The following is a 25,016-nucleotide window of genomic DNA, read 5'->3' on the forward strand; positions in this document are numbered from 1 at the left end:
TGAGCGCCATATTTAGTTTTTTTTTCTTTAGAATAACATTAAAACTACCTTGTCCTCTTTATTGCATTGTTAGTGCCTGTAAGGAAAATCACTTTGTGATAATCTTACTAATCGGCAGCAATTATTTATTTTTCTTCTTTCTTTTTTATTTGTTTTGTGAATTTATGGATAACATTTTTCCAGATTAAAGATATCATCCATACAGTATATTTATACGAATAAGTAGACCCAGCTAATTATACATTGGGTGAAGTCTTCCTCTCTTGGCAAATGATGACCTATATAAATGTAGCCCTATCTACATGAAGTCTGAATAATATATCAGGAAATTCATAAATCAAGCAAGTTGTGTCAGTATGAGAAATATTTTGTGATCACATGAAATAATTCAGATATTTTGCTGGGATTGTTGTAAATTATTGTGAGGAGTATTGTATGTAATGTCCGTATCATGAAGCAGTTTTGGTTCTCTGTGTGCTGCTTGGCTTGGTTCACATTTTAATTCAGCTGATACCTAGATTTTTATTTGAAAGTCTGTTGCCTTATCTCTAGGAGGATTGGAATGAGGACCTATTGATGCCATCACTGTCCAGTACAACATCAGACAGGAAAGCAAGAACAATCCATCAAACAGTCTCTGAATCAGGTCTTTTATTTCTCAGGCTCTTGTCATATATTAGGATACTAAATACAATTAAATTGCAAGGTTTTGTCTTACCAAATACCTCTTTCTCTCCAATAGAAGATGTACATTCTACCATGCCCAATTACTGCAAGGAAAATACATTGGAAATTCAAGGAAACAACTCAAAAAACCAAGAAGCAGATTCTGTAAGAATATTTGTGGCACTTTTTGATTATGATCCAGAGACCATGTCACCTAACCCTGATGCTTATATGGAAGAACTTCCTTTCAAAGAAGGACAGATTTTGCAGGTATGTTTTAAAACTAACTTCACCTTGCTGGTTGCATTCTGTATCAGTGCTTGATGACCAATATAAGAATCACTGTTTCATTAAAAAAACTCCAGAGCATCCGATAATGTATGTGTGTCAAAATACGAACAACAGTTGGATTCTACATGGAAGTTTAATTTAGAGATAAGCAAAATTTTGAAAGCCATTCTGCCAAATGTTTTCGCTTTTGTATGTTTGACATTTGGATTTAGGAGTTCCCATTCCTGCTTCCTCACAGCAGAATGAATGAATGCTTGTCATCCAAGCTGTATTCATAGGTTAAACCATTCTGTGAAATACGCTTTAGTTTTTATCTTTTGAACTGCTGCAAAAATGGCCTATGTCAAGGAACTCGGATTGCAAAAAACTTTTAAGTCAAATTTGCTTATCTCTAATTTGTTTACCACAATAATTTAAAGAAACTTATCGCACGTACTGTCATTTACGGTAAGTCTGCAAACAAGAAAAAGTCCACACACCAAGCAGTTAAAAATAAATAAATCAGCAGAAGATTTTTCAAAAATGCATAAATGACAGTATGTAATTGGCCTTATACTTCTCTGAGCAGTGGTGTCGTTCTATAAAACTCTTGGGGGATTATAGCGACTAAGTCTGGAGTTTATGCACTTTTAACAATACTGTCTAAAGGTACCCCTCCTAGTAGGGTGTTTTGTACTAAGCTTCCTTATGGCAGCGGTTTGTGATCAAATGTATTTTATTTTCTAACACCACTGACTCATTTGGCTGCCCTGGGATGCCGTGGGCTTGCTGCATTTATCATGGCTCTGTCATTATCTCTGTTGGTTTCCCGCCAGTGGGAGGGCCCCACCATTGCTGGAGGAACTGTGGTGGGAGGTGGAGCGTGAGGGCGGTTCTGGGTTCTTCAGATCTATGGGAAGGATGCTTTCACTGCGCAATTTATGTTGGAAAGGGTGCATCATGTTCCAACACATCTCTAATTCCATGGGGGACACAGGATGCCTTCCCATGTGCTCCCAGAAGTTTCTGGGGGGTTGGTTGCCTGGGAACCACCTATTCTGTGTGTGCATGTGTATGTACCTGCCACCTCCTCTCCTTCTCCTTCCTCTGTCCTTTGGTTTTGTTAGTGTAAACTGACTTCAGGGGGGTGTTGATTAGGGGGGAGAGGCCTGTGCTGTGAAGATTTTAACTACTTAGTGCCCAGACTCCACATGCACCTGCTATACCCAATGTCTCCAGTGTCCCCCATGGAATGAGAGAAAAGGATTTAACTGGTAAGTACAAAAATCCTCTTCTCTAGTTTTCTCACCAAATTATGCAATTTTTCTATTTGAGTGTATTTGGAGAGATAGCGGGGCTTATAGTTTAGGGGTTGTGCACACAAACGTGGCTCTGTCCACACCCAGACAGCAAATCTGGTATAAATGCCAGGAAGTAATGCATACTACTCACCTTGAAAAAGACCGCACAGTGGTCGAAACATGTTGGCAGAGGAGCTGTAATTTTATCCTACTGGCGACAAGGACTAAGCTACAATTCCAGACAGTAGAGTGCCCGGGTATTAACATCTTTACCCACTGCTGCTGTTGAGGCTTTTGTCTCAAAATTGGTAGGAGCCCAATTCGTATGCACTATTGTTTGCCCCTTTGTATCTTTGTATATACCTTGATGGTCACATTTAAATACCTTGCATATTTTTACTTTTTAATTATTAAAATGTTTTTACACGATCATGTTCCTTACCATTCTTTGCATGTTGGGAGTAATACTCCCTAAGGAGGAAGAGAACAGGACCATTCCAAATCTTGGACAAACTAAGGTGCTTTGTTTACATTATGTGATCAATGGAACAGCATTATTGATGGACTGAAGACTACATTTCAGAAACTACTAAATTTAAACTACATGAGGGGAAATACCATTTTTTATTCTTGAGCACCTAATATGAATTACCCTCACTATTTGTATGCTATATTATATATTTAACACAACTTAGTAAAACTGGAGATTAATTGGTGCTAGTAGCTCATTTCTTCACAAACTAAATGCTGTTTTTTTGCCAAATTTGTCCTGTATGCTTGTTTAGTTGAACATTCAATAATAATTTCTTGATTCAAAGAAACACTAGACACAATAGCAGATCATGGTTTTTTTTATGCATTTTGTGTGTTAGAATCTGGTGAATGACCGGTATGAAATACTGCTATATATGGTACAAAAAATTGTGTTTTTTTTTTTTTTTATACAGGTATTTGGTGATAAGGATTCAGATGGATTTTATCACGGAAAATATGAAGAAAGAAAAGGATACATTCCCTGCAACATGGTTTCTGAATTACATATTCAGAGCGAAGAGGTCAGAATGCAACTTTTTAGACAGGGTCACCTATCATCTGCTTCTTTGCTGAATGACTTGGGTAAGCTCATTTCTACCTCTGCACCATTGTAACATTATTTATAAGTTACCAAATTTGTCTGGAGCAAACTGCTTACACTAGGCCTAATACATTATATAACTGCAATTGTTCCTGGCTATTTTATTTGCATTTGAGAGCTCAACACGAAAACACCAGTGGATATGGGGTAATTAAAAAGGGTGACTAACATTTTCAGACATATTTACACACGCTGTTCTATCGTTTACATTGGTAGTACAGCACATATAATTCACGCTAAGTATGGAAGTGAGTCAGCTTCAAAATTTTACAATGTATTCACTAATAATGTGTATTTTACTAGAAATTATGTAGCTGCAATTTAGACACATTTTTCTCATAATTAGTACTGGCCAGGTTGTTAAAATAGCTATAATAATGCATAATAGTAATGTGTATTATGATTTATATAACTTGTCATCACAATGGATACTGAACTACATTTCTCTTCCATAGCGATCATTTTTCCTTTTACACACCAAAACCTTTTACTAATATGATTGAATTTTTTTACCTAGGATCTGATTCACAAACTGTTACATTGTTTTAACTTAAAGGTGTCCCTCACCTTGCACAATAACACAATTGAAATACTAGCACATTTATACTATATATATATATATATATATATATATATATATATATATATATATAGTATTCAAAACTTGCCTCTGATTTCACATAAATCCTCTTCAGCAAATCCCAGAGACAACTTACTGGATGAATAGTGAAGTTGTACTTGTGCCAGTACAAGAAACAACACAAAACTGCATATTAACACACGTAGTTCCACTAAATGCTACAGATAGATTTATTTAGTTCAAAAATAAGCATTTGATCTGCAACAATTATAAGTAGGATGCAACAAATGTACTTTAACCCATTGAGTGCTAAAGACAAGTGGAACTTGCCTTCAAAATGTACATTAAAAATGCTGAAGACGAGTGCCACTTATCTTGAGCACTGAAGGATATGAAACAATTGTAAAGCGCAACGGAATATGCTGCGCTATATAAGAAACTGTTAATAAATAAACATGTAAACAAACATATCTACCTAGCCATCACCAATAATCACTACCAGTAGTGTCATAAAAGCGTAATAGAGGGGGGAACATCCAGCGCATATAACACCTAAATTAATTATGATCATAAAATGTTAAATTCCCACGGTATGTGAGCTAATGTAGGTAAAACTGGTAAATAAATTCACAGATGTTCAATCAATTGAAATATGATGGATAGGTTAATTAAATAAATCAATTAAGCGGTGAATTTAATAGGAATAAATATAAATAAAAATAAAACTGAGAAAGGATATTCCTATAAAAATCAATGTTTATTGATTGGTTTAATATACTATGTGTCTGTAATTGTTTTAAAAAAGATATACCGGTATACAACACAAATTTAACAGACAATTAGACAAACAATACATAAAACATATGAACATGTATAGCTTTTGATTCTGTGCGCGTACTGTGCAGAGTAATACACTATGAGCGTTTTACTTACTCTGTGCTGATAATAGGTCCAGGGTGGACTGGGCACAATATAGTGTTATATTGTATCAGAGGGAATAATAAGTTCCAAGTAACAGAAATGAACCTGACATGCGTCAGAGGGATTAAAGTATTGAACACCTTAATAGGTGTATGATTACCTTGGTCTTCCTTCTGCAGTCCGAATGTGTAAGGGTATAATCTTCCTCCGGATTGAGTCCTTATGAGTCCCGTGGGGTCGATGTGTCTGCCGGCAGACTTCCTTGGTGTGCCGCAATGAGCGCGTATCTGCTCATGCGGCTTGCAGGGGCAATCGACTTTTCTGTGATCGACGCGTTTCGCCTGAAAGGCTTCCTCAGGATGACAGCAGTCAGATCCACTGGGGCTCTATTTAAGTCAGTTCTCTGAGGCCGCGGTGGCCATTTTGTTTAGGGGAGATTTGCCCATTTCATCGGTGGCTCCTTTATGGTATACATGGCGGCCATTTTGGTGAAGGGAATTCTATGACAACATTGCCAGGAGTACACACATCTATGTTTAATTGACATAACATCACATAAATACCAGAACAAAGACAATACTACAATAAACATATATTATACTTATTAAAAATTAGCAATATTATTAAAAACGGCTGTCAAAGCTGTGTTTTTATTTTTTGATACTGATCCATATTCATTAACCAACTTAGTGCTTTAGAAATAATCATGTTTCTTGGTGTTAAAGGAAGCTATTCATATGAAATAGGAGCTACATTTGTTCAAATTTATATCTTATGGGGTGTTCTAACTTATTCCCATATTTGGATTTTTATTTTGATACAATTTGTATTGACATTGTATAAGTGCAAGGAAAATATATATATATATATATATATATATATATATATATATATGCCTCTGGAATTTTTTAGGGGACATAAATTATTTAACCGAGGTCTTGCTCACAGATGTTAAATCGGTATTAATTAATATTGTTGGTGATATTTAAAAAGGTTAATGGTTGGAGAGGTTTATTTTATCCTATTCCTCAAGGGACATTCACTTTATAAGAATGGTGCGATCTCCAGATCTAAATTCAGCCCATTTGGGTTCAGCGTATCCATTTCATAGATAGTTTTGGTTTCTTCTTTACTTAATAAGTTCTCCATATTCCCTCCTCTCCATGATGGTGTTATTTTTTTGAGACCAATAAATTGTAAGTCCCTTGGGTTGCTGTTATGTTCTTCTTTAAAGTGAATTGGAATGCTGTGGTTTTCTTTTTGGTTTTGGATGTTACAGAGGTGTTCCTGTATACGTACATGGAGTTTTCTTTTAGTTTTTCCCACATATTGTAGCCCGCATGGGCATGTTAACATGTAGATCACACCTGTGGTTTGGCAGCTGATGCGTTCTTTAATAGTGAATTCCTTTTTGTTGCTAAAGGATGTAACTTTTTTTATTATTTGTGTATGGTTCCACTTTGTTTTCTTACAGGCTGTACAAATACCGCATCGTGAAAAGCCTATAGTGCTTAATTGCTTCTTAGGACACCTTTCCCTTAGATTACTGTTGACTAGCGATGATCTGATTGTCGGGGCTCTTCTATAGACAATCCTCGGATGTTCTGGTAGGTATTTCTTCAGTTCTTCGTCAGCCATGAGGATATGCCAATGTTTTCTAAGACTATTTTGTAACAGTGTACTTTGTGCTGAATAGTCAGAAATAAAGAGAATGTCTTCTGATTTTTCTTCAGATTTTTCTTTATACTTTAGAAGGTCTTCCCTGTTCATACTGTTGACCTTCAATTTCTCTCGTATCAGATGCTCAGGATCATATTTCTTATCAATAAAGTTGTTCAGTAATTCTTCTGATTGTAGATCAAAGTCTGCTTTCTTAGAGCAGTTACGTCTTAGTCTTCTTAATTGACCACCAGGAATATTAGATAGCCATTTTTTATGATGGTTGCTCGTGGCCTCCAAATAACTGTTACAGTCTGTGGCTTTAATAAAGGTTTTTGTTTGTATATGGCCATCTTCAATATATATGGTTAAGTCAAGATAATTAACTGTATCAGCACTAATTGTACTCTTAAACTCCAGGTTAGCCTTATTATCATTAATGATCTGTATACATTTTTCAAGATCTTCTCTTGGTCCCTTCCAGATAATAATCACATCATCGATGTATCTCGCCCATAGCTTTAATTCTTTTCCATAATTTTTACTATTCCATATATTTTCATCTTCCCTTTCTGACAGGAATAGATTTACGTAAAACGGCACAAATTTGGTCCCCATCGCAAACTTAGAACCATTACAAATCAATTTCATCATCGAAGGCATCAAGTTTATTCTTCAACACAACTTCTTTTGGTTTGATGATACCTTCTATGTTCAGCGGAAAGGGACAGCGATGGGGACCAAATTCGTGCCGTCTTACGTAAATCTATTCCTGTCAGAATGGGAAGATGAAAATATATGGAATAGTAAATATTATGGAAAAGAATTAAAGCTATGGGCGAGATACATCGATGATGTGATTATTATCTGGAAGGGACCAAGAGAAGATCTTGAAAAATGTATACAGATCATTAATGATAATAAGGCTAACCTGGAGTTTAAGAGTACAATTAGTGCTGATAGTTAATTATCTTGACTTAACCATATATATTGAAGATGGCCATATACAAACAAAGACCTTTATTAAAGCCACAGACTGTAACAGTTATTGGAGGCCACGAGCAACCATCATAAAAAATGTCTATCTAATATTCCTGGTGGTCAATTAAGAAGTCTAAGACGTAACTGCTCTAAGAAAGCAGACTTTGATCTACAATCAGAAGAATTACTGAACAACTTTATTGATAAGAAATATGATCCTGAGCATCTGATACGAGAGAAATCGAAGGTCAACAGTATGAACAGGGAAGACCTTCTAAAGTATAAAGAAAGATCTGAAGAAAAATCAGAAGACATTCTCTTTATTTTTGACTATTCAGCACAAAGTACACTGTTACAAAATAGTCTTAGAAAACATTGGCATATCCTCATGGCTGACGAAGAACTGAAGAAATACCTACCAGAACACCCGAGGATTGTCTATAGAAGAGCCCCGACCATCAGATCATCGCTAGTCAACAGTAATCTAAGGGAAAGATGTCCCAAGAAGCAATTAAGCACTATAGGCTTTTCACGATGCGGTATTTGTACAGCCTGTAAGAAAACAAAGTGGAACCATACACAAATAATAAAAAAAGTTACATCCTTTAGCAACAAAAAGGAATTCACTATTAAAGAACGCATCAGCTGCCAAACCACAGGTGTGATCTACATGTTAACATGCCCATGCGGGCTACAATATGTGGGAAAAACTAAAAGAAAACTCCATGTACGTATACAGGAACACCTCTGTAACATCCAAAACCAAAAAGAAAACCACAGCATTCCAATTCACTTTAAAGAAGAACATAACAGCAACCCAAGGGACTTACAATTTATTGGTCTCAAAAAAATAACACCATCATGGAGAGGAGGGAATATGGAGAACTTATTAAGTAAAGAAGAAACCAAAACTATCTATGAAATGGATACGCTGAACCCAAATGGGCTGAATTTAGATCTGGAGATCGCACCATTCTTATAAAGTGAATGTCCCTTGAGGAATAGGATAAAATAAACCTCTCCAACCATTAACCTTTTTAAATATCACCAACAATATTAATTAATACCGATTTAACATCTGTGAGCAAGACCTCGGTTAAATAATTTATGTCCCCTAAAAAATTCCAGAGGCATATATATATATATATATATATATATATATATATAATATATATATTTTCCTTGCACTTATACAATGTCAATATAAATTGTATCAAAATAAAAATCCAAATATGGGAATAAGTTAGAACACCCCATAAGATATAAATTTGAACAAATTAGCTCCTATTTAATATGAATAGCTTCCTTTAACACCAAGAAACATGATTATTTCTAAAGCACTAAGTTGGTTAATGAATATGGATCAGTATCAAAAAATAAAAACACAGCTTTGACAGCCGTTTTTAATAATATTGCTAATTTTTAATAAGTATAATATATGTTTATTGTAGAATTGTCTTTGTTCTGGTATTTATGTGATGTTATGTCAATTAAACATAGATGTGTGTACTCCTGGCAATGTTGTCACAGAATTCCCTTCACCAAAATGGCCGCCTTGTATACCATAAAGGAGCCACCGATGAAATGGGCAAATCTCCCCTAAACAAAATGGCCACCGCGGCCTCAGAGAACTGACTTAAATAGAGCCCCAGTGGATCTGACTGCTATCTGTCATCCTGAGGAAGCCTTTCAGGCGAAACGCGTCGATCACAGAAAAGTCGATTCCCCCTGCAAGCCGCACGAGCAGATACGCGCTCATTGTGGCACACCAAGGAAGTCTGCCGGCAGACACATCGACCCCACGGGACTCATAAGGACTCAATCCGGAGGAAGATTTTACCCTTACACATTCGGACTGCAGAAGGAAGACCAAGGTAATCATACACCTATTAAGGTGTTCAATACTTTAATCAATCTGACGCATGTCAGGTTCATTTCTGCTACTTGGAACTTATTATTCCCTCTGATACAATATAACATTATATTGTGCCCAGTCCACCCTGGACCTATTATCAGCACAGAGTAAGTAAAACGCTCATAGTGTATTACTCTGCACAGTACGCGCACAGAATCAAAAGCTATACATGTTCATATGTTTTATGTATTGTTTGTCTAATTGTCTGTTAAATTTGTGTTGTATACCGGTATATCTTTTTTAAAACAATTACAGACACATAGTATATAAAACCAATCAATAAACATTGATTTTTATAGGAATATCCTTTTTCAGTGTTTTATTTTTATGTATATTTATTCCTATTAAATTCACCAGTTAATTGATTTATTTAATTAACCTATCCATCATATTGCAATTGATTGAACATCTGTGAATTTATTTACCAGTTTTACCTACATTAGCTCACATACTGTGGGACTTTAACATTTTATGATCGTAATTAAATTAGGTGTTATATGCGCCGGATGTTCCCCCCTCTATTATGCACCATCTCTATTTGACACTTAATGAGGAGTTGTAGTGCCCTCATTTACACCCAGCCGCAATAACCCCTATCAGAATACTATAGATTAGCGCATCCCTTCCCCCCACGTTTATCACAGTGTCATAAAAGCACTTGAGACACCATAATTTAAAAGAAGAGGTTCCCCTCTTTCAACAATATGTCTCTTATTATTGAAAAAGTGTGGGTACCCAGAGGTGATTATGATGACCTCTCGAACCTGAGACCCATTGGCGAACCCTAGTGAGCCATGCCATGGGACCTTTAAATGGTTCTTTCGGCATTGCGGCTTCCTTCCTTTCAGCCTTCATAATCACTATAAATAATGCTGTAAGTTAAATCCATTTATCTGATTCCCTCTGGATGATGCGGCTTTCCCACCCTTTGCGCTCATTTTCAGTTCTGAATATTATTCTGTAGTGTAAGTCAGAGGTTCTCAAACTCGACCCTCAAGGCACCTTAACAGTCCAGGTTTTAAGGATATTCATGGTTGAGCACATGTGACTTTAACTAGTACCTCAGTCAATTTGTTTTAACTGCCTGTTCTCCTCCCATGGATATATCTAAAACCTGAACTTGGTGCCTTGAGGACCGCATTTGGAAACCTCTTGTGTAAGCTTTTCTGCTCCTTGTATTCTTCTCATTGCCCCCTGCTTTTGGGGCTTTGTAAGTTATAAACTGTTGATCCAGTGAGCAGGAGTTACATAGGGGAATAATTTTTAACCCAAAGTGCCCATCTCCAGAGTGCCAACTCTAGCCCCATGGTAGCATTGCCCTCCAGATGGAGTCAGAGAAATGGATTCATGTAAGTACAAAAATTATTTTATACCTCATTTACATCCACTATCCCAATCCATTCTTTCTACACCCCATTCCGTATTTTTTTTCTCGTATACACTTAACTTCATTTAATGGTTTTTGAAATTGTACCCCACTATTTAAATTTTAATCACTTAACACCTTTGTCTTTTTCTATTTTTGGAACCTGGTAATTATCCCTTTTTTTTGACTGTTTGGGACAGCCTAGCAGAACAGCTATCGAGAAAAAAAGACTCAAACCCCACAAACACACCCTTACTCAACACAGCACTCTCTATTTACATTTCTACCAAGAAATACAAATTTTATTAGACACCCAACAGGGATAACGCTGGCAGCACAGACTCCCTCTCTCCTATACCCCGCCTCCAGCACTAGAGGACCAGTTTTAATTTGGTGCCCAAGGAGTGAGCACAGGTTTTTATAGGGGCTGCTATTTTATTTTGTTTTCGGAGTGCACAGTGAGTCATTGTCTGAAAGACACCCTCACTGCCGCTCCAATGATCCCCAGCGCTTATTGAGTGTCTGCTACCACCCGTGAGTGAGGCCACCGGCGGTTCAAACAGTGGGGACCAGGTCGTCTCCGCACCCCCACTAGACCACCAGGGCAGATAGGATGTAATTAGTTAGTGGTGGCCATGTCCCTGAGGGTTCAGTCAGACAGGGGAGGATAGCCTTCCCTATTGGCTTCTCCCCCAACCCTTAGCATGTTCCCTCCATAGTGGAATCTACTCTTCTCTCTCCTCCCTTCCTACAATGCTGGGTGGTCATTTCAACACATTACTTGCCTCAGCTACACAGAGAGAAGAGAGATCAGGGCTCCTGCCTCCCTGTATACCTCATTACAGTCAGTCAGGTTATATTTAAGCACCTACCTCCCGATGTGACCACTGTCATCTACCATCAAGGCGGTACTTGCAGTCGAGGCGCCATGAAGGATGTGCGACGGATTCTTCAATGGGCAGAGCATTGCTTTCTGGCTCTGTTGTCGGTATACATTCGTCAAGTCCAAAATTGGGAGGTGGATTAACTCGACCGCCGTCTAACAGACGTACTTTGACTGGTGTTTAATACCTGCTCTTTCAGCCTGTCGAGAATCCTATATTTCTTAAAAGCCGGGTTGGATTTGGGCCTTCGTCTTTCGTCAGAGTTCAGGTTTTCGGTCCATTTTCAAAATACTGTAAGGTAAGGTGAAGATGTTGCCGGATATGCAAACTTTTATCCAGGGTGTGCTACATCTCCAGCCTCCGTTTGTTCAGCCTGTGGCTCAGTGGGATTTGTCCTTGGTGCTTTGGGCCCTCCAGGACCTCGCTTTTGAGCCCTCAGATGCAGTTAATCTTCATTGGCTTACGTGGAAGACAGTTTTCCTGCTAGCCATTGCGTCAGCCCGTCGTGTTTCTGATTTGAGCACTTTGTCCTACCGCTCCCCCTTCCTGTTTTTCAACCGTGACCAGGAGGTCCTTTGCACATGTTTTGGTTCTCCCAAAGGTCATTTTTATATTTCACATTAACCAAGAAATTGTGGTTCCTGCTTTTGCCCTACAGATTCTCCTACAGAGCAGTCCTTATTAGATGTAGTGAGGGCCCTCTGTATTTATGTTGACAGGGCAAAGGATTTGCATCATTCCGATTCCATCTTTGTCTTATACTGTATGACTTTAATAAGCGGGGCTGGCCAGCTACCAAACAGATTTTGTCTTGTTGATTTCATTTGAATATCTTCCAGGCCTACACCTAGGTGGATCTTTCTGCCCCAAATTTGGTACAAGCTCATTCCACTAGAGCAGTGGTTCTCAAACTCGGTCCTCAAGACCCCACACAGGTCACATTTTCCAGGTCACCCGGCAGCTGCACAGGTGTAGTCATTACTCACTGACACATTTGAAAAGATCCACAGGTGGAGCTAATTATTTAACTTTTGATTCTGCGAGGAGACATGGAAAACATGCACTGTTTGGGCCCCTGAGGACCGAGCTAGAGCACAGGTTTTCAATCTCGGTCCTCAGGATCACAAGTGAAATAATTAACTCCACCTGTGGATCTTTTCAAATGTGTTAATGAGTAATGAATACACCTGTGCACCTGCTGGGTGACCTGGAAAACGTGACCTGTGTGGGATCCTGAGGAACTAGTTTCAGAACCACTGCCCTAGAGCTCTCTGTACTTCTTGGGCAGGTTGGCGTGGTGCCTCTGCGAACAACTTTGTAAGGCGGACGTGTGGTTTTCTGTCCATACATTCATTAACTTCTATGCTTTGGATACCATCGTCTCGGTGGATGCGGGGTTCGGGCATAGAGTTCTTAGTGCAGCACAAGAGTGTTTCCGCCTTAAGGGGAAAGCTTTGGGATATCCCAGCATTACCCCTGTGAAACCCCTTTGTCCTTACCTGTAAAATCCTTTTCTCTGACTCAATGGGGGACACAAGGTGGCCTCCCTGACGCACCTAGCTTGTGGGGTTTTTCCTATATGATTATATGTTCGTGTGTGTGCCGGTCTTCCTTCTCCTTGCTCTTCCTCCATTCCTTGGGCTTGTTAACTTAACTGGATTTCTAGTGCTGTGGAGGGCAGGGTATAGGAGAGAGGGGCCTGAGCTGCCAGTGTTAATCCTGTGTCCCCTATGGAGTCAGAGAAAAGGATTTTACAGGTAAGGACAAAAATCCCCTTTTCGCTAAAGTAGCCAGAAATAACTGTTTGTTGCAGGTGTTTAGGCCCGATTATTTTCTGTAAGTGTTAATAATTGGTGGATTTCACAGATAATTGCAGGTTTTTTACATGTAATCACACATCACTTTCTGATTTATATCGTGTTGCGCAGTATAGTGCAGAATATAGTAGCAATGTTGTGCTCTGCTTTATTCGCTGTTGCTGAGCAATAACCTATTTCCTATATGCATGCTAGGCATACGCTCTTATACAGCTTTATGGTTACCTTTTAATCTGTTCTATGTTTGTCTTTGGAATGTATTTGTTGCTTCTCCTGTAGGAATTCTGCTTATTCTCTACTGCCTTTTCTTGTTTTGTGCTGCTTCTTTTTTGTCTTTAAAGAAATCAGAGCTTTCTCTCCTCCTCCTCCTCTTGCTCCTCCTGGCCACATCGCCATTCCTCCTCCAAAACCCCGGCGCTCCAAAAAAGGTCTGTCCTTCCTTGTTGCTGCTCAATGTCCATCATGCTTTGCTTGACTCTAGATGCTGTTATACTCTATACTTTGCCAGAAAGCGTTCAGAAAAAGGTGTTTTGGTTTTTTTTGTTGGATTTTAAATTTCCAATGTGCTATAATAATCTCAGCAAATTTTGTTATATTTTGTTTTTTTACCTGAGGGTATTTTTCTAAAAAGTTACACCCTTCATGTTTAGATGTGTAGAAATAGAATGAATTTATTCTGTATTATGTCAATGCAGTCATTTAGATTTATCAATACAGTATTCTGCTGGTAATGTACTGATGTGTCCTCATAACCTAGCCTCAATACGCCATGTGGGGTGAGACCCCTGGCTCAAGTGAGTTGCGCCAAGCGATGTAGCGTCTATTTCGCGTCTTTTTTGCTCAAATGTGCGTCTTAGTAGCAATGCGACATAACTGCTTCATGAGACTGCACTGACTAATATGATATGTGACACTTGTATATCTGTGTGAGTCTGAATCTATACAACAGAACTTGATGCGAAAAAAAAAAGTCATGGCCACAGCATCGTAGCACTTTGTATTCAGAATCAGACGCACACATATATACAAGTGTTGCATATCAAATTAATCAGTGCAGTCTCGAGAAGCGGTTTTGTAGAATCACGGTGCAACTGCATATTCCAGCAAAAAAGAGTCTTCCCCAACTCCCCTCCCCCCTCAGTGGTGCCTGACCCCAACCCACCCCCAATCTAACCCCGCTATGCTACTTAAACCTAACCTCCCCCAAAGCGGCTAACACTAAGGGTGCCCCGGTTTACCTTTTGTTCGGGCTGCTGTCCTGGATTCCAGCGTCGGTATTTCTACCGCCGGTCTCATGACTACTGTACATCCCAACACATCTGTTACATCAGAACATTGCTGCAGTTAGTAAGTTTGTTTTAAATGTGAAGGGGTCAATATATTTTAAGCATAGAAATGAATCATACTAGATCTGTTAATTCTGATTGAAAATATAACTTATTTGTTCTGTTTATATTTGCAGTGCAAAACACTTCTGCTCAAGAGAAAAATAATGCAGCAGGTGAATTCATTTATACATTCATTTTGCATTTAGCCCTAACCACAACATAACCCTAAAATTGACTGTTGACATGAATGGTTATTTTCAGTACAGTGGTTAAAATAGTACTCTTCAGAGGAAAAGAGTCCTGAACAGATGTGAAATATGCTTTCACATATGGTATATTTTGGCAGATTCAGAAATCTTTCTGCTACTATGTATACAGAGTCAGATTTACACAATTGATGTCTCTAGGCAAACAACCCGTGATGCCTTAAGCCCTGCCCCATCCACAAACCATGCTATATTGCTTTTACACATCATATTTATATGATCTGTATAGTAGCACAATCCTGCACAGTGTATTATCCTCTCAGATACATCTTGCTCCACAAACAGACCTTTCTAAACCTGCTAATGTATTATTTTCCAATATCAATTAGCATTAATGACATTTCTTCATAAATACGTTTTTCTTTTCCATTTAAATGAATATATGTCATATACAACATGCAAGTAAAGTGTTTCCTCCCAGCCTATGCCGCCCCTATGATTGGTAATCTGATCCTGGCTATATACTTAAATACTATGGATTAGTGGTATAAGACTACAAACATGGGCGTTAAAATACTGCATTCATCATGCATTTCTAACACAAGCGCATTAAAATGGATATACACTTCTTTTTTTTTTTTTTTAATCTGGTCAATCATTAGTTTTACATACATTTAACTTGTGCTGCACTGCAGTACTTTTTATGCTTCCTGTTGCATTGTACTATGTTTGATAATCAATTCTGTTGCATTTTAAATTAATCTAAAGAGTATTGTGAACACATTGAGATGGGTTTAAGAAGAGTTATCAATTGAGTTTGTCTTCATAAAAAATATCCTGTTCTGTCACAGGTGAATGCCTAAAAATACAGATTCAGCAAACACATATCAAGCCCATCTTGGTTTACAGATGTGTCCTTATACATCTTTGCTGCAGTTTAGCTAAAAAGCCCATCTTCTTGCGCTAAAAAGCTCCCCAGCTGCACTGCTGTTTTTCCCACCCGCGGGACACTGCAGCCCGCGGGTGGGGAAGGCACCTGCCATATTGCATTAGCGGGGGCCCCGCCAAAAGGGCAGGGCGCATTCTATCCTTTTGAAATCTGGCAGGGGGCAGCACCCCGATAAAACAGCCTAGAGGGAAAGTTAGACACTTGTATATCTGTGTGAGTCTCTGAAGCTGCATACGAAGTGCTACAATGTAGCGGCTGCAGCTTTTTTCATTCCAAGTTCAATTGTGCTGCATATACAGACTCTGGTGCACACACGCAGGGCCGTCATCAGGGGGGGACTGCCGGAACTGGAAGCCCAGGCCTGGGCCCTGGAAGAACGGGAAGGGCCCGCCCGCTCCTACTGCTGCTGCACAGCCTGCAGACCCACACTACCCCATTAACAAAAGCAGGAGGCCCGGCCGCTTACACCAACCCGGTTCCCACCAGCCTATAGCTGTGCAGGACAGTGAGGACACGCTGGGTCCCGCTGTTAAATAAAGTTTGTTTTGGACACGTGTAACGTCAAGTTGTTACGCTTGGCTGCACTGCTGAAGGGAGATGTCGCATGAGCCCCGACGAGTGAGGAGCCGGTCTGCCAGGGGACAAGAAGGGACTTGGAGCCTTTAAGGAATAAGGTAAGTACAGTAAGTGGGGGAAGTTTTTTTTGAGAGAGAGAGATGGAGACAACTATGTCTCCATCCCTGCACTGAATGCCGAAGCCGCAATCAGAGCTACCGCAAATGCGCGGCAGCCTGTAGTTCCTCAGAGAGCTCTGATCGGCGGGGATCAAGTCTGTGCATTGCATTGGAGGAGATGGCCGAGGGGGATCTGATGTATATACCCAACAGTAGCAGTTCCTCGGTCTAGTCTCAAGTCTCCTCCTCTCACCTAAGCCCCGGAGCATTGGAGAGAGGGCTCTGTGCCATGCACTACTCAGCAGGACAGGTCTGAAGGTGCTGCTGCAGTCGGGGGGGGGGGGGGGGGAACTTGACATGATGCCATCCCTCCTGCTTCCATTGTATTTTACATATTTTTTGAAGACTGAATGGCTTTGTTCATTATTCAATAAATGCCTTGGTATTATTTTTGCCTACTATGGTGTTTTATGCTGAATTACAGTGTACCTCAGCACCTAACTTTGAAAATTCTGGAAGTGTGTGCGAGAGATATATATTTATATATATATATATGTGTGTGTATATATATATATATATATATATATATATATATATATATATATATATATATATATAAACAATACCCTCAGATGGGACCTTGTAAATAAGACTCCAGACACCAACAGGTCTAAGTTCGACGTTTCAGTCTCACCAACGTTTAGAAAGAAAATCCTGTGTTTGCCCCTGGGTACATATTTAATAGGGGGAAGGGGGGGTGGATTTGGAAAAAGCTGGGTAGGGCAGTCTGAGCACTGGTTTGGTACAGTCAATATATGTAATAAACCAGGGGGGGGGGATTTGGAAAAAGCTAGGGAGGGTAGTCTGAGCCATGGTATGGTCAGGTCTGGCTTAATAATTTTTGGTCAAAATACTTTTTTTTTAATTGTGTATAAATAAGGTAGCGGAGGAAGGAGTGTTGTTGGGGGTAGGGGAAGGTTGGGGTTGGGGGGCCTACCTATTTTGTCAGTCCCGGGCCCTGCAATTTCTGATGGCAGCCCTGTACACACATACAAGTGTCACATATCAAATTAATCAGCACAGTCTGCTGGTGTGTCCTAGTCACATCACATTGTGATTTAGGCGCATTTTCATTTAAAAAAAGTCATCCAACGCTAGCAGAGTAGCATGGGACCTGGCGGCTCACTCACGCCAGGCAAGTCGCGCTGCATGGCTTATTGAGGCAAGATGTATGAGGACATATCTGTATATGTGCTTTTTACTTGCATTTTAATATACCTCTATGGATGGACAACTGTGTTCATTTGCACAAGTGCAAGCAAACATGTTAATTGTGCTGATAATTGTTAGTCATCGGAACAGATATTTGCAGTGGTTGTTATTGTTCCCCCGTGCTGCAAATTTCCTGCTATCGTTTCTGCAACCATAAAGTAGTGCTAGTACAGGTTGAGTCTCCCATAGCCAAAATGTTTGGGACCAGGGGTATTTTGGATACCGGAATATTCTGTATTTTGGAATATTTGCATACCATATTGAAATGTCTTAGGAATAGGGACCAAATCTAAACACAGATGCATTTCTGATTCATATCCACCTTATACACACAGCCTGCAGGTCATTTTATGCAATATTTTCAATAATTTTGTGGCTCAAACAAAGTTTGTGTACATACATGAAATTCATTTGTTTCATATACACCTTATACATATAGCCTATAGGTCATTTTATACTTTATTTTTAATAATTTTGTGCTTTAAACAAAGTTTGTGTACACTGAACCATCAAAAAGCAAAGATTTCACTATCTCAGTCATGCTAAAAATATTCTGTATTTTGGAATATTCCATATTTCGGAATATTTGGATATGAGAGACTCAACCTGTAGCAGCTTTTTTCAGACAACACCTCATTCTCTTTGTTCCCCGGATTTTGGAACATTGTGCTGTTTCTTGTGCAACAGCCCATTGTATGTAAACTCGCATAAAGTGTGAATGAGATGCTGCGGATTAGGACATTAGTCAGCACACTAACGTACTCTCTATATAGACCTCTCACACACCATGCTATACTCATATGAGAACAGGTCTTTAAATCTGTTCTCTGAAGCATATTTATGTATGTCTAGAATAGAACTGCTTTTTATATTTGAGAGTCATTAATTAAATAGTAATTTGGAAATATATATATATATTTTTTTTAGTTATCCTCCAAACAGTGGCTTTCATAGCTTAATAAACCCAACAGACATGTTTTATGAGTGTTGATAGCTGAGCAGAAAGGTTAAAGCTGATTAATAGGAGAACCAGCTTCCGAAAGTCAAAAACATGCCTAATCTTGTAGAAATTAGTTCTTATGCATTACTTGGGCAGGATGTACTAAGCTGAAAAATGCAGTAAAACTGCATTTTCGGGGGGTTTACGATATGTACTTCATCCCGATGGGTAACGCAAAGCTCCTCTCTTCCCAGTTGTCAGGCTAAATTACCTTCTGGAGACATACATGCTCGATGTGCTGCTTGCGATGAGGCGCATGGTCCTCAACTGCTTGCGGAGACGTCGGTTCGGTGTGGAAACCAGCCTTGGTCAGGTCTTTTGGCCTTTCCATAGCTTTGGTTATGAGAAAGGAATTACCTGATTTTGTATACACTCAGAATAAGTGCGATTTACAACAGGTTGTAGCCAAGGTAGAACAAGGTCCTATCCTGTTAAACGATCATTCTTCAAGGGGGTCCGGGGCTTTAGGGCCCTACGGAGGTTCCATCATGGGCCAAATGAATGGAAAGGACAACTTTAGGCTTAGAAAGGACATCATCTTCACTGGAGAAATTGTTATCCTCAACTGGGCCCAAATCGAGCAAGCGATAGTTTGTTACAGGTGTCTGATTTCTCAGAATCTGATATTTCCTCGGATGAGACAGGACAAATTGAAGATTCTGAGGTAGAAGATTGTTTCCCTTATGGAAGAAGGATTTTGTGTCCAGGGAGTGGAGGATTTGGTTAAAGCAGGACATCAAGTCCTTCAACTAAAGAATGGTGATAATCAGGAAAATGTATCCGAAAAAATAAAAGTTAAAGAAAAGATGCATTGTTTTCCCCTCCTCTTTGCAATTATGCAATTTAATTGCAGAACCACGGGCAAATCTGAAAATTAATCTCCAGGTGCCACGCAGGTTTCCTTCCATGTACCCTATTTCAGTTGATATTGTATATAGAGTAGTTACCTAGAGTAGACGTTCCTATAGCAAGATTATCTAAGGCTACAGCTTTCTCTATTCCTGATGGAGCCACTCTTAAAGATAGTTTTAACTGTAAATGTGAAAGTGTGTTGAAATACATTTATGTAGCTGCTGGTGCAGCTTTAAGACCTAGTGTGGCCTCAGCCTGGGTAGTGAAGGGTATGGAGAAGTAGATCTATCTTTTATTAGAAGGGATCCAGTCAAACAGCCCTAAGTCCCAGTTGTTGTCTGTGGCAGAGCAACTCAAAGTGGGAGCAGATGACTTGGAAGAAACCGCTTTGGATACATTTTTGGTTCAGTCAAAAATGTCAGGTCTAGTAGTGGTGGCTAGATGAGTGACTCATGTGGTCACTCGTGGGCACAGATACAACAAAGAGAAAAGGAAATCTGTTAGCCGACGGAGATCCTGGCCTCCGCCCCCCCCCGTTTCGGGAAACTGAGGCAGTCACCGCCCCTACCATCCACAAACAGCAGCAGCCAGTCAATCATATCAGTCCGCTGTTGCAGTATCCGTACTACACGTGCAGCGCTTAGTAAGCACTGCTGATTAAGGCCCATAGAGACTAGGAAGTCTTTAGAAGGTTTGCCTATTGAGGGTAGATTTTTGTTTGGTCCTGAAATAGATAAAATTATTTCAGAAGCCAGAGGTGGGAAAAAAGTTCTTTACCATTAAGAAGTTAATTTAAGTCTAAAACTCCATCTTTTAAACAGCGGACTGCCCAGTCCTTTCGGTAAAGGAGGTAGTTATCTGCTTTCTAAGGGTTCGGTTTCTGGGAAGACAAACCAAAACAATTAGAAAGGAGCAGAGAAAACCGGTATCCAAGCTCCAGGATAAGTTAGTATGACAGGGAAAGGGGGAGGACGGTAGGTGCCTGTTTGCTGTCATTTAAGGGCCAATGGAGGACATCTGCATTCGGACAAGTGGGTAACAAATGTTATATAAAAGGGTAATCATCCTAGTACCAAAATGTCTAAGAAAAATAGGTTTTTATTCCAATCTGTTTTAACTCCAAAAACCAGATGAGTTGTAGACCCATTTTAAATTTAAAGGATTTGAACATCAAACTGAGAATTGACAATTTCAGAATGGAGTTTATCTCCAAAGTTTTTGCATGCATAGGCATCTTTGATGTCTAATCTTCATGTGCCTTTTTGGGACGGCATAAGTACTGTATGCTAATATTTGCATTCAGAAAAAGGCATTTCCATTTCAGAGCCCTGCCTGTTGGTGAGTTTTTCTACCAAAAGTAAAGATGAGACATTCAAAATCTAGTCAAAAAAGATTTGGAGGCTCAGGAGTCCATCGGTTCACTGTAGCATAAAAACTACTAGTGAAGATGGTATTTACAGATGGGTCCAAATACATCTGGCCTCCTTTCGCGTTAAACAGCCCTTCTATTCATGCCATGCCGTGGCGTGACTCGGTAGCACCGAGCGTCTTTTTGTGTCTTTTTACCTTCAAATGCTCCTTATTTGCACAGCTATGCGACTAGATAGCACACTCAGCTTCTGCTGATTAAAATTACTCTGTTCTGTGAGCGAGTGCGGGTGTATCTGCATGCGGAACGCTACGTTACAGCGTCAGTGGCTGTAACCTAGCATTTAGCATGCAGATACACCCTCAGTCACACACACAACATAGGCATGCTGCATATCATTTTAATCAGCAGAAGCTGCTTGTGCTATCTAGTCGCATAGTTGTGCGAATAAGACGCATTTGAAGGTAAGAGTTGCACAAAAATACGCTCAGCGCTACTATGTCACACTGAGCTCCCGCGTTGTGTGACACAACTTGTAGCACACGGAGGATAGATGTGTGTGGGCACATCTGTACATTCGAAGCAATCCAGTATGCAAGATTGCATTCCAGGATGTTTCAGTTAAACATTCTAAGGAGCTGGTCAGGGTCCAATCATCAACTATCAATTCAATTCATTACCCTGTCCCCAGAGACAAGAAAATTGCTTAGATGGAGAGGACACATGAAAAATCTAAAAAAGGGCAGGAGTCTCGGGTCTTGGACTGGTTAGTAATCACTACAGTTACCTGTCTCCAAGGTATCGGGGCAGTCATCTTGAAAAATCATGTATCGTGTTTATGGACCACAAAGGAAACGAGGCTTCCTATTAATGTGTTGGAACTAAGGATAGTTCTAAATGCACTAAGAAAAGGGGGAATTTCTTCTTCAGGGGAAACCAATAAGAATTTAGTCAGACAATGCTACAACAGTAGCATACATTAGTCACCAGGGAGAGATAAAGAGCTCCCTGGCTATGAGGGAAACCTTTCAGATTCTGTCCTGGGCAGAGATCAGCGTTCCAGCTATATTGGCAGTTTTTATTCTGGGAATAGGAAATTTGAATGCAGACTTTTTAAGTCGTAAATCAATTCTTCTAGAGGAATGGTCTCTGCACCCGGAAGTTTTCAACAGGCTGGTTTTGAAATGAGGTCAACCAGAGATAGATTTAATGGCTTCTCGGTTCAACAACAAGATGCACAGGTTTTGTTGCAGAACCTGGGATGTATTGGCCTTCCATATTGATGCAAGGTTCCTTGGAAGTTTCACCTGGTCTACAACCTGGTCTACATATTTCCCCCAATGCTCCTGAGGGTTAACAGGAAGATAAAAAGGAAAAGATTCCAGTGATATTGGTAGCACCAAACTGGCCAAGAAGAGTTTAGTATTCAGACATACTGGACATGGCAGTGGGTCCGGGAGTGAAACTCCCTCTACGTCAGGACCTGTTATCACAGGGGCCGATTGTCAGGACATTCAGAGGCTAAATTTAATGGCATGGCTCTTGAAGCCAAGATTTAAAAAGAAAAAAAAAAATGGTCTCTCGAATTCAGTAGTTCAGACAATGATGAAAGCTAGGAAGCAAGTTTCTTCAGACAATTATCACAGAGTCTGAAACGATTATATTATTTGGTGTATGATTATATTATTTGGTGTATTCTTCTTTCTCGTTACTGAGACTCCTTTATTTTCTGCAAGCAGGTCTCACGTTGGTCCTTAGATTAGGCTCCCTGAAGGTACAGTTATCGGCTCTGCCAATTTATTTTCAGAAAAGATTGGCCCTTATTCCAGAAGTAAATACTTTTTTGCAGGGTGTATTGCACCGGATGGGTACAGGATGCCGGTGTTCGGAATCCCGGGGGTCAGAATCCCAACGCCGGCATCCCAACAGGGTTAGAATACCGACACTTTGACGGTAGGTATTCTAACCCTCCCTCTCCAGAGCTTAACCCCAACCTCCTCCCTAAGTGCCTAAATCTAACCTCCCCCTTCCTGGACTCTAAACCTAACACCCCCTCCTTAATACCTAACCCTCCCCTTAGTGCCTAACCCCTAACGCTAACCCTCCCCCTAACCCCGGTACTATATTTTAACTGCATCTCGTATTACACATACAGTACAGCTAAAAATATAGGCATCTCATAGAGCCATGAGACCTAAATCTTGTACTGACAGCTGTCCAGTTTCCACCTTTTGAGCCTTTACAGAAGGTAGACCTTAAAAGGGTATCTTGGAAATTAGTTTTTCTTTTAGACATACTGTAGGTTTCAGAATTGGGAGCTTTATCATGCAAACCTCCCGTTTTTAGTTATCCATGAAGAAAGGGCAGTATTATTAACATTCACTTCTTTTCAGCTTTTCATCCTATTCAGGAAATAGTTATGCCATTCTTTGATAAATCTAGCAAGACAGTGGATCACAGGCAATTGTCTGTTAGATGTGGTAAAGCTGGGTATACACTGTAAGGATGTTGTGCCGATTTGGCATTTCGTAATGCAAATCTCCTATATCACTCAGTGTGTAGGGCAATTGCGCGCTCCCACTGTTGCTAGCGATGACCTAGGTTTGCTGTGCTCCACGTCAAACCTAGCGATATCGCTAGCAACCTGTGGTATGTTAATGAAGGATGGAACAGTGGTCGTTCCATCATTCATTAACTCGTTCAAGTGTGTACGGGCAATCCCCTTTCAAGGGCATTCGTTCCAATGTTGGAACAAATGCCCGTCGCTCCAGTGTGTACCCAGATTTACAGTTTTAAGAATATACCTGGGGAGGACTGCCAGTATAAGAAAGACAGACAGTTTATTCATTGTCAGGAAAAGAGGTTGCCCAGCGTCAAAAACAGATTATAGCCAGATGGATTACAGACACAATTAAGCAGGCATATGAGGGAACTGAAGGGCCTTTTCCAGGCAGAGCATTTACAGATTTCAGGATTTTGCATCCAGATATGCTATTTTTGAACGTAATGAATTTTGTTAAAACTAAGCTAGCCCTCACCTAGGTCAGCTTTTGTTCTTCCCCATGGACAAGAAGTGTCCCCCAGATGAGGGAAAGAGAAAACAAGATTTTGGTACTGTACTTACCAGTTAAATCTCTTTGCGTTCATTTGGGGGGACACTTTGAACCCTCCCTTGTTGGTTGTGCGTATGAGTAGGATGCAATCCTGTCCTTAGTTCTTCAACCTTTCTTTAGGGCTCTTTAAGTTCAATCTGAGGAAGGGGTTGGAGGGAAGGACCTTTATACCCTTAAAAGTTACCTCATTAAGTGCTGGCTCCTCAACCCTCACTATACCCCATGGTCAAGAAGTGTCCCCCAGATTAACTCAGAGAAAAAGCTTTAACTGGTAAGTACCAAAAATCTTGTTTTCGCCTACAACCTCCCTGGAGCACTGACACTTGGGACACTTTAAGAAACATGTTGTAAGACAGAACCCACCTCCCATCTTCTATGTCCCCTTTTCTGAGTGCTCACAAGAGTAGGATATTTTTAACAGTGTTAATTTTATTTCGTCATTTAACCCTTTAAATTTCAAGGACTGCCTCGGGCAGGTCCTAACCAGTGTTACTGCAGGTAGTGACCATTGGAACTGTGCACTGCTAGGTACCATCGGGTACCACAAAGTTGGACCAACCACCAGAGGCATGGCTTCAGGTAACCAATTGCCACTGTGGGAAAATGAGTTGGCAGTTCTGGTCATCCTATTACACCTAGGGCCTGAATAGAATGCAGGAACCCTAGTCTACTTGTGACGGAGTGAGGTGTTGGCTGCCAAGTTAGCAGTCACTTATTAGGTACACTATCTCTGCTGTGGGGGAATTGCCATCTGGATT

The 25,016-nt window shown here is 40.0% G+C and overlaps 1 protein-coding gene across 2 annotated transcripts in view; it reads left to right on the forward strand.

Moving 5' to 3' along the window:
- The window catches only part of TSPOAP1 (TSPO associated protein 1), a 352,001-nt gene that overhangs the window by 296,266 nt on the left and 30,719 nt on the right, over positions 1-25,016 (forward strand). For both annotated transcript variants that reach the window (XM_088455323.1, XM_088455314.1), the window contains 5 exons: positions 553-646; positions 743-936; positions 3,185-3,353; positions 13,837-13,923; positions 14,958-14,996. In XM_088455323.1, the coding sequence (XP_088311449.1) occupies positions 553-646; positions 743-936; positions 3,185-3,353; positions 13,837-13,923; positions 14,958-14,996 (583 nt within the window). The remainder of the gene's footprint in view (positions 1-552; positions 647-742; positions 937-3,184; positions 3,354-13,836; positions 13,924-14,957; positions 14,997-25,016) is intronic.

This window comes from Taudactylus pleione, unplaced genomic scaffold (genome assembly GCF_031769625.1).
Source record: "Taudactylus pleione unplaced genomic scaffold, aTauple2 ptg000040l, whole genome shotgun sequence".
Classification (NCBI taxonomy): Eukaryota; Metazoa; Chordata; class Amphibia; order Anura; family Myobatrachidae; genus Taudactylus; species Taudactylus pleione.